General features: G+C 44.4%; 1 protein-coding gene and 1 long non-coding RNA gene across 2 annotated transcripts in view; one reads left to right on the forward strand and one right to left on the reverse strand.

Annotated features, from left to right (window-relative positions):
• Positions 1-12,690, reverse strand: part of LOC149468343 (uncharacterized) — a 91,783-nt gene that overhangs the window by 45,382 nt on the left and 33,711 nt on the right. The window lies entirely within an intron of this gene.
• The window catches only part of SHC4 (SHC adaptor protein 4), a 125,079-nt gene that overhangs the window by 43,993 nt on the left and 68,396 nt on the right, over positions 1-12,690 (forward strand). Inside the window, exon 2 of the mRNA XM_089670324.1 lies at positions 5,608-5,678. Coding sequence (XP_089526450.1) covers positions 5,608-5,678 — 71 coding nt within the window. The remainder of the gene's footprint in view (positions 1-5,607; positions 5,679-12,690) is intronic.

Raw genomic sequence — 12,690 nt, forward strand, 5'->3', positions numbered from 1 at the left:
CGTTGTCCTGGCATTGACTGCTTATTTGCCTCTTCATCCCATAGCTAATACAGTCTAGCGTATGTAGCGCCATCATTTTTCTATTTAAAAGGAGATTTACTTCCCTGATCCTCCACTTCTCCTGCAGCTAGACTGGTCTCTGCAGTGTCTGCAACACTTAATTGGTGTCACCATCTGTAGAACGTCAGTGCTTCCAATAATGGACAGTTGTCTCTATGTATAGGCAAGTCAATTACAGTATATCTGCGTCTGGGTAGGTATAGCATCATAGAAGTTATTCCATATGAATTAGAGTATAAGTAAACTTGCTCTACCAGGTTCCTATGGACTCAATAGGGGATCACCTCCAGGACATCAGCACTTCCAATGGGGATAAACCATCTCAGTGTGTAAACAACTATACCGCTGATGAAGATGTACAGTGCCAATAGGGGTATCATCACTTAACTAACTCCACCAGATCACTATTTACATGTTGTGGAATCACCCCCATATAGTGTGCATTGGTAGTTCCATCTCTCACATAAAGATCTCGGGTGGTGGTTATAGTGATGTGCTTCCTCCGGTAAACATTGTAAAAACAGGTTAAAAAAAAACAGGTAAAAAGAGGTTAAACATGGTCAATGTATTCACTGGAGCAAAACAAAGAAGTCCCATGTAAGCTCCTCCAAAACTGATTTCAGGCATTAAGATTTGTTTGGAACTTCGTTATTTAGGGGTTAAGAGCAAATGTTTTTTTGAAGTACATTCAAATTACATTTGTCACAGCAACAAGTGTACTGATGAGATTTTTAACGGGAAAGCTCTCTGGAAAAACTACTAATGTATGAGCCAGCTTTAGATTAATGTCATTTGGGAGAAGGGCTGGGTCTAGGTGTCCATAACTTAGGGCAGGGGGTTTCAATCTTTTATGGGGCCACACCATAAATTTTACAAATATTAACGAGTTGAAAAAAATCAGTTTTATAAATTAATGAATACAATTTAAAGCGGAGTTCCAGTCAACCTATCCAAAAATAAAAGTCAGCAACTACAAAAACTGTAGCTGCTGACTTTTAAAAAACAGCCACTTACCTGTCCCTTGGTGTGTCCCCCGCAGCCCGTTTCACCGGCCGTCCTGTATTCCAGGAGGCCGGCATCTTCAGTGTGGGTACCCGGCTGTGATAGCTTGATGCTTCACAGCCAGGTACCCACTGCGTATGTGCGAGTAGCGCTGCGCTTCATGAATGGTCCTGTAGTCTTCTGGGACCTGTGATGTGTCCCAAAAGACTACAGGGAGGGAGGACACCTTTTTTAAAAAAGCCACTTACCTGTCCCTCTGTCCAGCGGTGTCCTAACCACCGCTGTTTTCACCGGCTGTCTTCTCTCCTTGGCGCCGACATCTTCAGTATGGGCACCCGGCTGTGAAAGCTTGTGGCTTCACAGCCGTGTGCCCACTGCACATGCGTGAGAAGCGCTGCACTTCCTGAATGGCCCCGTAGTCTTCTGACACCTGTCACGTGTCCCAGAAGATTACGGGGAGGGAGGGTAGAAGGACAGCTTCCGCTTCCGATCGCACCCCCCCCCCGCTCCCCAAAGGTTCCAATCCTTAATGGGGATCGGGAGATCAGTCCTTAAAGCAGAACTTCCCCTTTTGGGTGGAGCTCCGCTTTAAATAAATGAATGTTTTACCTGTAGCTTTTTTGTAACCAGCATGATTTGTTTCTGAACATCAAGGAAACAACTAGTGTAAAACAAAGCAACGAAATTCAGAAATAAACTCAAGTTATTAATGAAGGGTAAACAAATAATTTGTTCAGTCTGCGCCTTTCTCATAAGAGTCCCCTTCAAATCTAAGTCCCCATCAGTCACCCCTTACATCAAAGTCTCCTTTACATCAGAGTCTCCCCTTGCATAAGAGTCCCTATCAGAGTTCCCTCTTGTCATGGTCCCCCTTCGCTCTGCTTCATCCTCCCCCCTCCTGTCACGGCTCCCCCTCGCTCTCCATCCTCCCCCCCCCCTTCCCCTTATAGGTCCCTGCGTCTGGAACAAGCCCACATCAAAGACGCCAGGAACCTGCCCCCTGTGGTGCGGTTAGCACCTCTCCTTGGCAATGCCGCTTAGGAGTCTGACACCCTGCTGTGCCAGCAAGTGGATTCTTCAGGTGCTGGCCACCGGGGTGTCTCTGCGCGCCCCCCCCCTCCATGTCCCGGTGGGCGCAGCGTGGCCCAGAGGTTTCCCGCGCTCTGCGCCCGCCGGAGACAAAGGCCGCACTCCCTGTGCGTGGCTGGAGTGAGGGGGCGGGCCTCATTGCCCCGGAAACCCAACGCAGGGCTGGCTGTTGCCGGGGCAACCAGGAAGCGTCCTGCTCCAGTGATAAGAAGACCGGAGTAGGACCCGGCTCCCGTTGATCCCCTGCTCTTGAGAGAAGCGCTGTGTGAGGTCTGAGCTGAGGCCAGACCCCACAGCCAAGACCCCCCCCCCCCGAATCCCTGTAAGTCTGCTGTTGTCCCTGGAAAGCTGTCCCTGTCTGCTGATCGCTGGTTGACCCTGGAAAGCTGATTGCTGTGAGGGTCCCTGTCTGCTGATCGCTGTTGTCCCTGGAAAGCTGACCCTGTCTGATGATCGCTGGTTGTCCCTGGAAAGCTGATTGCTGTGAGGGTCCCTGTCTGCTGATCGCTGCTGTCCCTGGAAGGCTGATTGCTGTGAGGGTCCCTTTCCGCTGATCGCTGTTGTCCCTGGGAAGCTGATTGCTGTGAGGGTCCCTGTCTGCTGATTGCTGTTGTCCCTGGAAAGCTGACCCTGTCTGATGATCGCTGGTTGTCCCTGGAAAGCTGATTGCTGTGAGGGTCCCTGTCTGCTGATCGCTGTTGTCCCTGGAAAGCTGATCGCTGTGAGGGTCCTTGTCTACTGGCTGCTGCCGCCCCTGAAACCGTGAGTGTTCCTGCACATTGTCAGCTGGTTGCTCCTGGAAACTACCTGCCGTGAGTGCCCCTACAAGCCGCATGTGGCGGAGTGTGGAACTGTCCTTATTGTGCGCCCCATTGCCCTTGCCCGGACTGCCTTAGCGTGTGCCCATATCACCCCTGCCTGGACTGACCCATTGTACGCCCATATTTCCCTTACCTGGACTGCCCCATTGAACGCCCATATTCCCCCTTGCCTGGACTACCCCATTGAATGCCCATATTCCCCCTTGCCTGGACTACCCCATTGAATGCCCATATTCCCCCTTGCCTGGACTACCCTATTGAATGCCCATATTATCCCTGTCCGGACTGCCCAGGGATTCCTTCAGACAACTGAGTAAAGAAGAGGATTTATCTGGGGTCTGGGTTGGTATACCAGGGGAGGCTGGAGAGCTTTGTAAGAAGAGTTTTACTGTGTGAAGATTTGTACATAGTTGCTAGGAAGTTGTCCTCAGTTTACTGTTTTTTGGGCATCCCATGCATCCCTCAACCCCATCCAAGTTTATTTCCTCTAAACAAGCTCAAGGACTGTTTACTGTCTCTGGAATGCAAAATGTGTGTTGCCTGGCTGTACAGGACCATAGGGGGACCCAAATCTTCAGCAACTCTTAAGAGGGTAGTGCTATACTAACATTACAATCCCCGTTTGCATCAGAGTCCCGGTTACATAGGGATTGCATTCAGAGCAGACACTGTGCACATCAGCTGTAGGCAGAATAAGTGGGACGTGTTTCATCCCCGGGCTGTACTTTGGATGCCCCTAACCTAGGGTATGGCAGCAGGGAAATAAGATGATGAATTCAAAGTTAGAGCCAACAACATGCTGGGAACACAGGAAGACTAGGACGTCAGTTTGCACAGTACAGTATTGTTTTTGCTGCAAGTTTGGTTTTGCTTTAGATTTCGAAAACCCCCTTGTGATTTCCATGTGAGATGAAGCCTTTATAATACATCTTTGTCCTATGTTTACTGTCTGGATCAAAGGTTTATGGAGAAAGCGGACTAGGTGTCAGGCCTTTGAAGTTGTAGTACACTAAGTTATGCACGGAACGATCTTGCTGACAAAAGGGAATGAAAAATACACTTTTATAGAGAAAATTGTGGAATTTTGTGGAAAAAAAAGTCTTTTTTGTAAAGGACAAATTCATTGCTAGGTATCATACTTTAAATGCACAAAATATCATTATCCTAGTGGGTAGAAAATTGACCCAGGATTGTTTGAGAATATCTTTTAGCTTACCATTACTCAAAAACCTACATCTATTTTGACTTTTGTAGTCTGTTTATCATTTTTAAACCTTTTTTAGTATTTGTCTTTTTTTTTCTTCATGCGGGTATTTGGATCAGGCTAATCTCAGTGAGATATAAAAAAGCCCTACCATGCACCTCTGCAGCAGCAGATGAGTTATAAATGTGATTTATTACTCATTGTTATCAGCAAGTAATAGATTACTATTACAATGATCTGTTGCTTTGCTGCAGGAAACGGGGGGGGGCATAGCTGGATCACAAGTAGTGATGAGGATTGCACAGATTATGTCTCAATTTCCTTTTAAACCCAATACCATAGGTTTTTTATGAGTTGTGATGCTACAGTACATTGTGTAGCAGGATCACAAGCCGAGGAACTGATCAAAGACAAATTCAGGTATCTAAGCCAGGCTGGGAGTTTGATTACTTCTGCCTGCCTCTAGAAGAAGTTTCTAGGGCTTAGGGCAGGAGAATTCAAATACCCAGCCTAAATATTTAGTAGGCACTAGCCAATCCTTTAATAACTTAAAGTGATACTAAACCCAGGACCCTGCATTCACTATCTCTGGTCCCCCACAGTACACAGAACATGCAAAAATGCAATTATTTTAATAAATATAAACTGCTAAATACCTTTTCTCATCAGCAGTATAGAGCAGTCTTGTGACTTCTATCAGTGTCCGGCTGAGCACTGGTTAATCTTGTAGGAGGAGATTTCATTCTGCTCTGACTGTCCTATTAGGCTGCATAACCCCAGACCCTCTGTCTGGGCAGTGCTGATTGGCCCTGTGCTGATCACATGCACCCTCCCAAAGAAAAATAAGAAACTCTCTAGCAATACACACTAAACTGAGCATGTGCAGAGTCCTAGAGTGCTGTACTATCAGCGGATGGACTGGGGACAGTACAAGAAGGGGAGGATCAGAGACAACAGGATCAAACAGCCTTTTTCACATTGAGGATTATTAACCCCTTAGGTTCCATAGGGAGTTTAACAAGCGTTTTTACTGCATATACAGACTGATTTTACTGTTGTGGGTTTAGTAACACTTTAACTGTCGCAGAAGCATAGTCCCTATTTGGGAATGGGCCATTGAAGGAGGAGAGCCAGCCAGGAACTGATCAAAAGACGCAAATTCCAATAACAAATAGGCCCATGGTATGTATACCTCCCAATACTGTAGCTTTAGTTATGTAACTACAAACATGGAAAACATAGTTACATTGTTAGTCTGGTCAAAAAAGACAAACATCCATCTAGTTCAATTATAAAAAAAAAAAAAAGAAAAAAGAAAAAGTTACAAGATGATAGTATTGATAAATGTGTATGGTAATGTATGTAACAATGCGTTTATATACCAAATATACATTGTTTTATACGGACCAAATCTCTGATCTTGTTTTGCAGTACATGGGTTGTATTGAAGTGCTGCAGTCCATGAGATCCCTTGATTTTGGAACAAGAACTCAAGTTACAAGGTAATATAAATGCTGTGGAAGCAGAAACTGGTTACAAGTACAACTGATAACAAATGCCCCAACACTGTTTGACAATATACAGGGTGATTGAAAAGTAACTCATTTTAAAAATCTTATAATTTATTTTTTAATCATTATTTTTACAAAAAATGAATATGAGAAGAACACACATAACATGGAGTTGTATTTAAAGTTCGATATGTGCACCAGCATTCGCCTACAGCTTCTGAAGCCACTCGGGAATCGCATCAACTGATCTTCGCAGGAACTCTTGCGGTATGGCAGAAATGACTTCTCGTAGTCATCCTTCAAGTTCTTCTAAAGTCTTTGGTTTCATAGAGTAAACTTGTTCCTTCAACCAACCCCAAAGAAAAAAGTCGCAGGGTGTTAAATCAGGGCTTCTGGCCGGCCACTCATGCGGACCACGTTGACCCAACCATCTCCCAGGAAAATAATCATTCAGCCGCCCTTCAAGTTCTTCCAAAGTCTTTGGGTTCGTAGAGTAAACTTGTTCCTTCAACCAACCCCAAAGAAAAAAGTCGCAGGGTGTTAAATCAGGGCTTCTGGCCGGCCACTCATGCGGACCACGTTGCCCCAACCATCTACCAGGAAAATGTTCATTCAGCAATTCACAAACAATAATAGCAAAATGAGGAGGAGCACCATCTTGCATAAAAATCAAGTCTTCAATATTCTCCCAGGTATTGACAACTGGCCAGATTTCATTTTGCAGCATAGTGAGATACCTTTTGGCATTCATGGTATCATGAAAGATAAAAGGACCCCCAATCCTATCTGAAGTCATTCCACACCATACCATAATCTTAGGGCGATTCTGAAATTAAAATAGTTTAAAATAGGGAGTTACTTTTCAATCACCCTGTACAATGCAGCTTGAGCCAAAACCTTTGTTTTATTTTTTTATAATAGAGCTGAGAAAGCTCATAACCTTGATTAGGGTTTTCATTGTCGTCTATGTCCCTTTGGGGAGCTTTAGTCTATAGCTTGCATGTGGATCACACAGGAGCCGCACCACATCCCTGTGGAAGTCACATGAGATTCTGTGTGGTGCAGTTTGAGCCCATTCATTTTTAGTGGGCTCAAATTGTACAAAAAACGCACAGGCACCTTTTTTTTGAGCCACACTGGAACCGGATTGTATGGTCCTTTTGTACCGTGCGATCGGATGCAGGCAAACACACTGCGTTTGCAACTTGCATTTGGGGTGTCATTAACTTTGAATTGACACCTGCAACACATCGCAAAACACAGTGCAGCATTGGAAAAACACAGGGATCCTGGCATTTCCAGCACTACATATGTGTGAATCTAGGCTTAGAGGTGATAAGTGTCACAAGCATTTGTCTGGGCTGCACAAGTTTCCTCAAATACTTTTATTTTCTTCGATCGTCAGCTCCATCTAGTGGCTAAAGTGCAGCATATTTTTTGAGGTATTTAAAAAAAAAAAAGTACATCATTTTGGCCACTAGACCAAGCTGATGATCACAGGAAAAAAATAGTATTAGAGAAAATTCTGGATACATTTTTTCAGCCTAGATGAATGCTTGTGACCTTTGTCCACAGGTATTTTATAAAATGAACCCTTGGCCTCAGTGTAAAATGCTGTGATGAACACTTAAAATATAAGTAAACCCTCAACCTTGTAAAACAACCCATTTTGTTTAAAATAAAGGCAGAACATTTATGCATACATGAAAAAAATTATAAATACATTTGCCCGCTCAACTTCAGAAGGAGCTCAGGAAGGGGAAACAGCAGCTCACTGATCTTCCCAGTGAAAGGCTGTGCAGAGGGGACGTGTCAGCAAAAGTCTGGTCATTGGAGGAGAGCAGCTTGCATTCCCAGCACAGCAAGAGAACTGACCATGCTGTGTTCTCCTGTCTAGTTTGGTCAGTTTTTAATGGGAAAGCAGAGGGACTGGCAGGAACACCAGGGATTAGACACAAAGGAAGCAATACAAAGAAAACAGGATGCTTTTTCATACAAGTACATGGTACAGCAGGCACATCACATGTATCATGAGCACACACATGGCAAGAGTGTCCTGCAACAGGTCAGATGTGTCATGGGTAGAAAAAGACCTAACATCATGTTTAAAGCTGAACTCTGGAATAAACAAATATTGTCCAGAAACAAGAGGCGTGTATTCTTAGTTGAATCTGGGTGTCCTTTGTGTATTTCTTCCAAATCTGTGCAGTAATCCAGTGTGAGACGTCCTGTAAAAAAGACCGGTCACTGCTGCTCTCTCTCCTTGTGCAGGGTGACCAGTCTTTTCTCCTCTCCCTCCTCTAGTTTTCTGCAAGCAACTGGTAGTAGGTGGACCTGCTGGGCTCTTCCCACACCTCTGCTCTCTTCACAGGCTATGTGCAGCACAGTGAAGATGTCACCACTACTTTTACAATTTAATATCTGGGTTTATAAAGACATTTGGTGCACATAAGGTGGGTTTATATCATTTGTAGCTATTGAGGAATATTTTTTTAAATGAAAGATTTCTGCCTGATGTTAAGCGTCAAGCTGGCCACACATTGGTTAACCACTTGCCGACCGTGCTATAGCCAAAACATGGCTACAATGTAGTCATCCAGTTCTAGGAGAGCATTAATAGACATCCTCCCCGAACCCCGCCGCCTGTGCGCCACCTGTGGTGCACACCGGGTGCGTTCTGTGACCGCTCAGTCTTGCAGACCCAGCTGATTACAGATTGGGGTAAAGGACCAATCACAGTGGCCCTTTACCATGGATCAGCTGTGTCCAATCACAGCTGATTACAAGTAAACAGATTGCCAGTTATTGGCATTCCTTTCCTCCCACACTGTGTCTGTGGGAGGAAAGGAAACCCGTTAACCGGCAAGACTTTCAGGACATCATTTTCACTGATAATTATCAGTGCAGCCCCATCAGTCCCGATCAGTGACGCCCATCAGTGCCGCTTATCAGTGCCACCTATCAGTGCCCAACAGGGCCACCTATCAGTGCTTCCTCACCAGTGCTCACTCATCAGTGTCCATCAGTACCGCCTCATCAAAGCCCATCAGTGCAGCCTCATCAGCACACATCAGTGACGAAGAAATTTATTTATTTTTTGCTAAATTTTGTAAGAGAAATTAAGAAAAAAATTATTTTTTCCCAAATTTTCTGTCTTTTTTAATTTGTTTAGCAAGAAATAAAAAAACAGTGGTGATTAAACACCACCAAAAGAAAGCTTTATCTGTCTCAAAAAAATGATAAAAATATCATATGGGTACAGTGTTGCATGACCGTGCATTAGTCCTTCAAAGTGTGACAGCGCTGAAAGCTGAAAATTGGCCTGGGCAGGAAGGGGGTAAAAGTGCCCGGTAGGAAAGTGGTTAAACACAGTCATAATTCTTAAACCCTGATGAAGAGGGAGTGTGTTTGTCCTCCAAAACGCACAGGATTTAGTCTGTTATGAATCACTTTTATCATTAAATTACCTTAGACTCATAGCTGTTTGTTTGGCGCTCTCACTGGATTGGATCTCATTGGATGTGGGTTCTAACTCTGGCTCTTTCCCTGTTCCTGAGGGAGGTCCCTGTTTTGTTGGAACCAGAGCCAGTGTGCCCAGTGACAGTTTCAGTGACCCTTAGAAAATATGAATCCAGCTCCCTGTTTCTTCTTGTGTTCATGCATTGAAGGACGACCCGCTGTATCTAATCAGATGTTCAACTGACAGTTTTCCCCCTGGATTCTTCAATATTCATGTCTGACATAAAGATGCCATCAGGGCCTCCCATGGCTTGGCTTGTGGCCAGATCATCAGGAACCAGACAAAATTTGCTCTGTTTATGTTCATCTTTAAATTTGTTGACCCAAAGATATGAATGTTATTGATAGGACATCTAATATCTTACTTATCTTTGGGGTGAGAAATCTAACAGTGACATAGCGACTTCCCAGATGAAAGGGTTATGATTATCAGCGCTGATGACTGGAGGTGAGGATCATCAGCATTGATGACTGGGGGTGAGGATTATCAGCATTGATGACTAAAGGTGATATTTATTAGCACTGATGACTGGAGGTGAGGATCATCAGCATTGATGACTGGAGGTGATATTTATCAGCACTGATGACTGGAGGTGAGGAATATCAGCACTGATGACTGGGGGTGAGGATCATCAGCACTGATGACTGGAGGTGAGGATCATCAGCACTGATGACTGGGGGGTGAGGATCATCAGCACTGATGACTGGAGGTGAGGATTATCAGCACTGATGACTGGGGGGTGAGGATCATCAGCACTGATGACTGGAGGTGAGGATCATCAGCACTGATGACTGGGGGGTGAGGATCATCAGCACTGATGACTGGAGGTGAGGATCATCAGCACTGATGACTGGGGGTGAGGATCATCAGCACTGATGACTGAGGGTGAGGATCATCAGCACTGATGACTGGAGGTGAGGATCATCAGCACTGATGACTGGGGGTGAGGATCATCAGCACTGATGACTGGGGGTGAGGATCATCAGCACTGATGACTGGAGGTGAGGATCATCAGCACTGATGACTGGAGGTGAGGATCATCAGCACTGATGACTGGAGGTGAGGATCATCAGCACTGATGACTGGAGGTGAGGATCATCAGCACTGATGACTGGAGGTGAGGATCATCAGCACTGATGACTGGGGGTGAGGATCATCAGCACTGATGACTGGGGGTGAGGATCATCAGCATTGATGACTGGGGGTGAGGTTTATCAGCACTAATGACAGGAGGTGAGGATTATCAGCATTGATGAATGGAGGTCAGCAAGGGATTGAGGAACCAGCTACCTCTTTGGGGATGCTGCATTCACTGGGATGGAGATTCCACAAAAGTGGTCTAATGGTCTTGTACATTATTGGCTCTGAGCTTCTTTCTATGGACTTTTTTCTACTTAATTGCTGTTATTCTAGACATTAAACAAAAATGGTAATTGTGTAAAGTGTGATACGTAACCATGAACATTTTTTACTATGATATCTCTTAATGTAAGGGAATAAGAAAACCATAATTAATGTAATCAGTCAGACAGGCCATGAAAAGGAAATGAGAGACAAAATGAAGAACTTAGAGGGTAATAAGAGGAATAAAACTGCAAATAAAAAAAAAAATAGTACAGCCCTGGCCAAAAGTTTTGAGAGTGATACAAATATTAATTTTCACAAAGTCTGCTGCTTCAGTGTTTTAGATCTTCTTGTCAGATGTCACTTTGATATACTGAAGTATAATTACGAGCATTTCATAAATGTCTAAGGCTTTTATTGACAATTACATTAAAGTGTTACTAAACCCACAACAGTAAAATCAGTCTGTATATGCAGTAAAGCATGCTTGTTATACACACTGTTAACCCATAGTCACTTGCACATGCTCGGTTTTGTGTGTATTGCTAGAGAGGTTTTTTTGGAGGGTGCATGTGATCAGCACAGGGCCAATCAGCACTGTCTAGACAGAGGGTCAGAGGTTTCACATCCTCCTAGAGCAGAAAGAAAACTCCTCCTACAAGCGTTAACCAGTGCTCAGCTGAAGTCACAAGACTTCTCTAATTGCTGATGAGAAAAGGTATTTAGCAGTTTATATAATACCAATACTTGCATTTCCATGTTGTGTGTACTGTGGGAGACCAGATATAATGAATGCAGGGTCCTGGGTTTAGTAACACTTTAAGTGTGTATTGCAAGAGTTTTATTTTCTTTGGGAGTGTGCATGTGGTCAGGGGTTATGAAGCCTCATAGGAGAGTCAGAGGAGAATGACAACTCCTCCTACAAGCTTTAGCCAGTGTTCTGCTGGACACTGATAGAAGTCACAAGACTGCAATATACTGCTGATGAGAAAAGGTGTTTAGCAGTTTATATGTACTAAAATAATTGCATTTCCATGTTCTGTGGGAGACCAGATATAGTGAATGCAGGGTCCTGGGTTTAGTTTAGTTTATGCAGAGTCAATATTTGTAGTGTTGACCCTTCTCTTTTAAGACTTCTGCAATTCACCCTGGCATTCTGTCAATTTCTGGGTCACACCCTAACTGATGGCAGCCCATTCTTGCATAATCAATGCTTGGAGTTTCTCAGAATTTGTGGGGGTTTTTTTTTGCTTACCCACCTCTTGAGAATTGACCACAAGTTCTCCATGGGACTGAGTTCTGGGGAGTTTCCTGGCCATGCACCCAAACTTTCAATGTTTTGTTCCCCAAACCATTTAGTTATCACTTTTGCCTTATGGCAAGGTGCTCCATCATGCTGGAAAAGGCATTGTTCCTCACCAGACTGTTCATGGTTGGTTAGGAGAAGTTGCTCTTGGAGGATGTTTTTGTACCGTTCTTTATTCATGGCTGTGTTCTTAGGCAAAATTGTGAGTCAGCCCACTCCCTTGGCTGAGAAGCAACCCCACACATGAATGGTCTCAGGATGCTTTACTGTTGGCATGACACAGGACTGATGGGGGCCCCCACCTTTTCTTCTCCAGGCAAGGTTTCTTCCAGATGCCCCAAACAATCAGAAAGGGGATTCATCAGAGAAAACGACTTTACACCAGTCCTCAGCAGTCCAATCCCTGTATCTCTTGCAGAATATCAGTTTGTCCCGGATGTTTTTCCTGGAGAGAAGTGGCTTCTTTGCTGCCCTTCTTGACACCAGGCCATCCTCCAAAAGTCTTTGCCTTACTGTGTGTGCCGATGCACTCACACCTGCCTGCTGCCATTCCTGAGCAAGCTCTGCACAGGTGGTGCCCCGATCCCGCAGCTGAATCAACTTGTTATGAGGCAGAAATACACAGTAAAAAGCAATATAATAAAATAATAGATTGCAGGGTCATTAAGTAGCGGATGTGTATAGATTATTTTTGGAGAATATGGATATTCTCCAAAAATACAAAAGTTATTTCTGAGCTCACCATACAGAGTCAGACACATGGCCCCGCCTCCTGCTCCATCGTCACAGCATTTGATTGCCAGCAACTGGAGTCAATGGCTCTCGCTGCTATC

This window comes from Staurois parvus, unplaced genomic scaffold, assembly GCF_062004578.1.
Source record: "Staurois parvus isolate SC_StPar_1 unplaced genomic scaffold, SC_StPar_1.0 ptg000089l, whole genome shotgun sequence".
Classification (NCBI taxonomy): Eukaryota; Metazoa; Chordata; class Amphibia; order Anura; family Ranidae; genus Staurois; species Staurois parvus.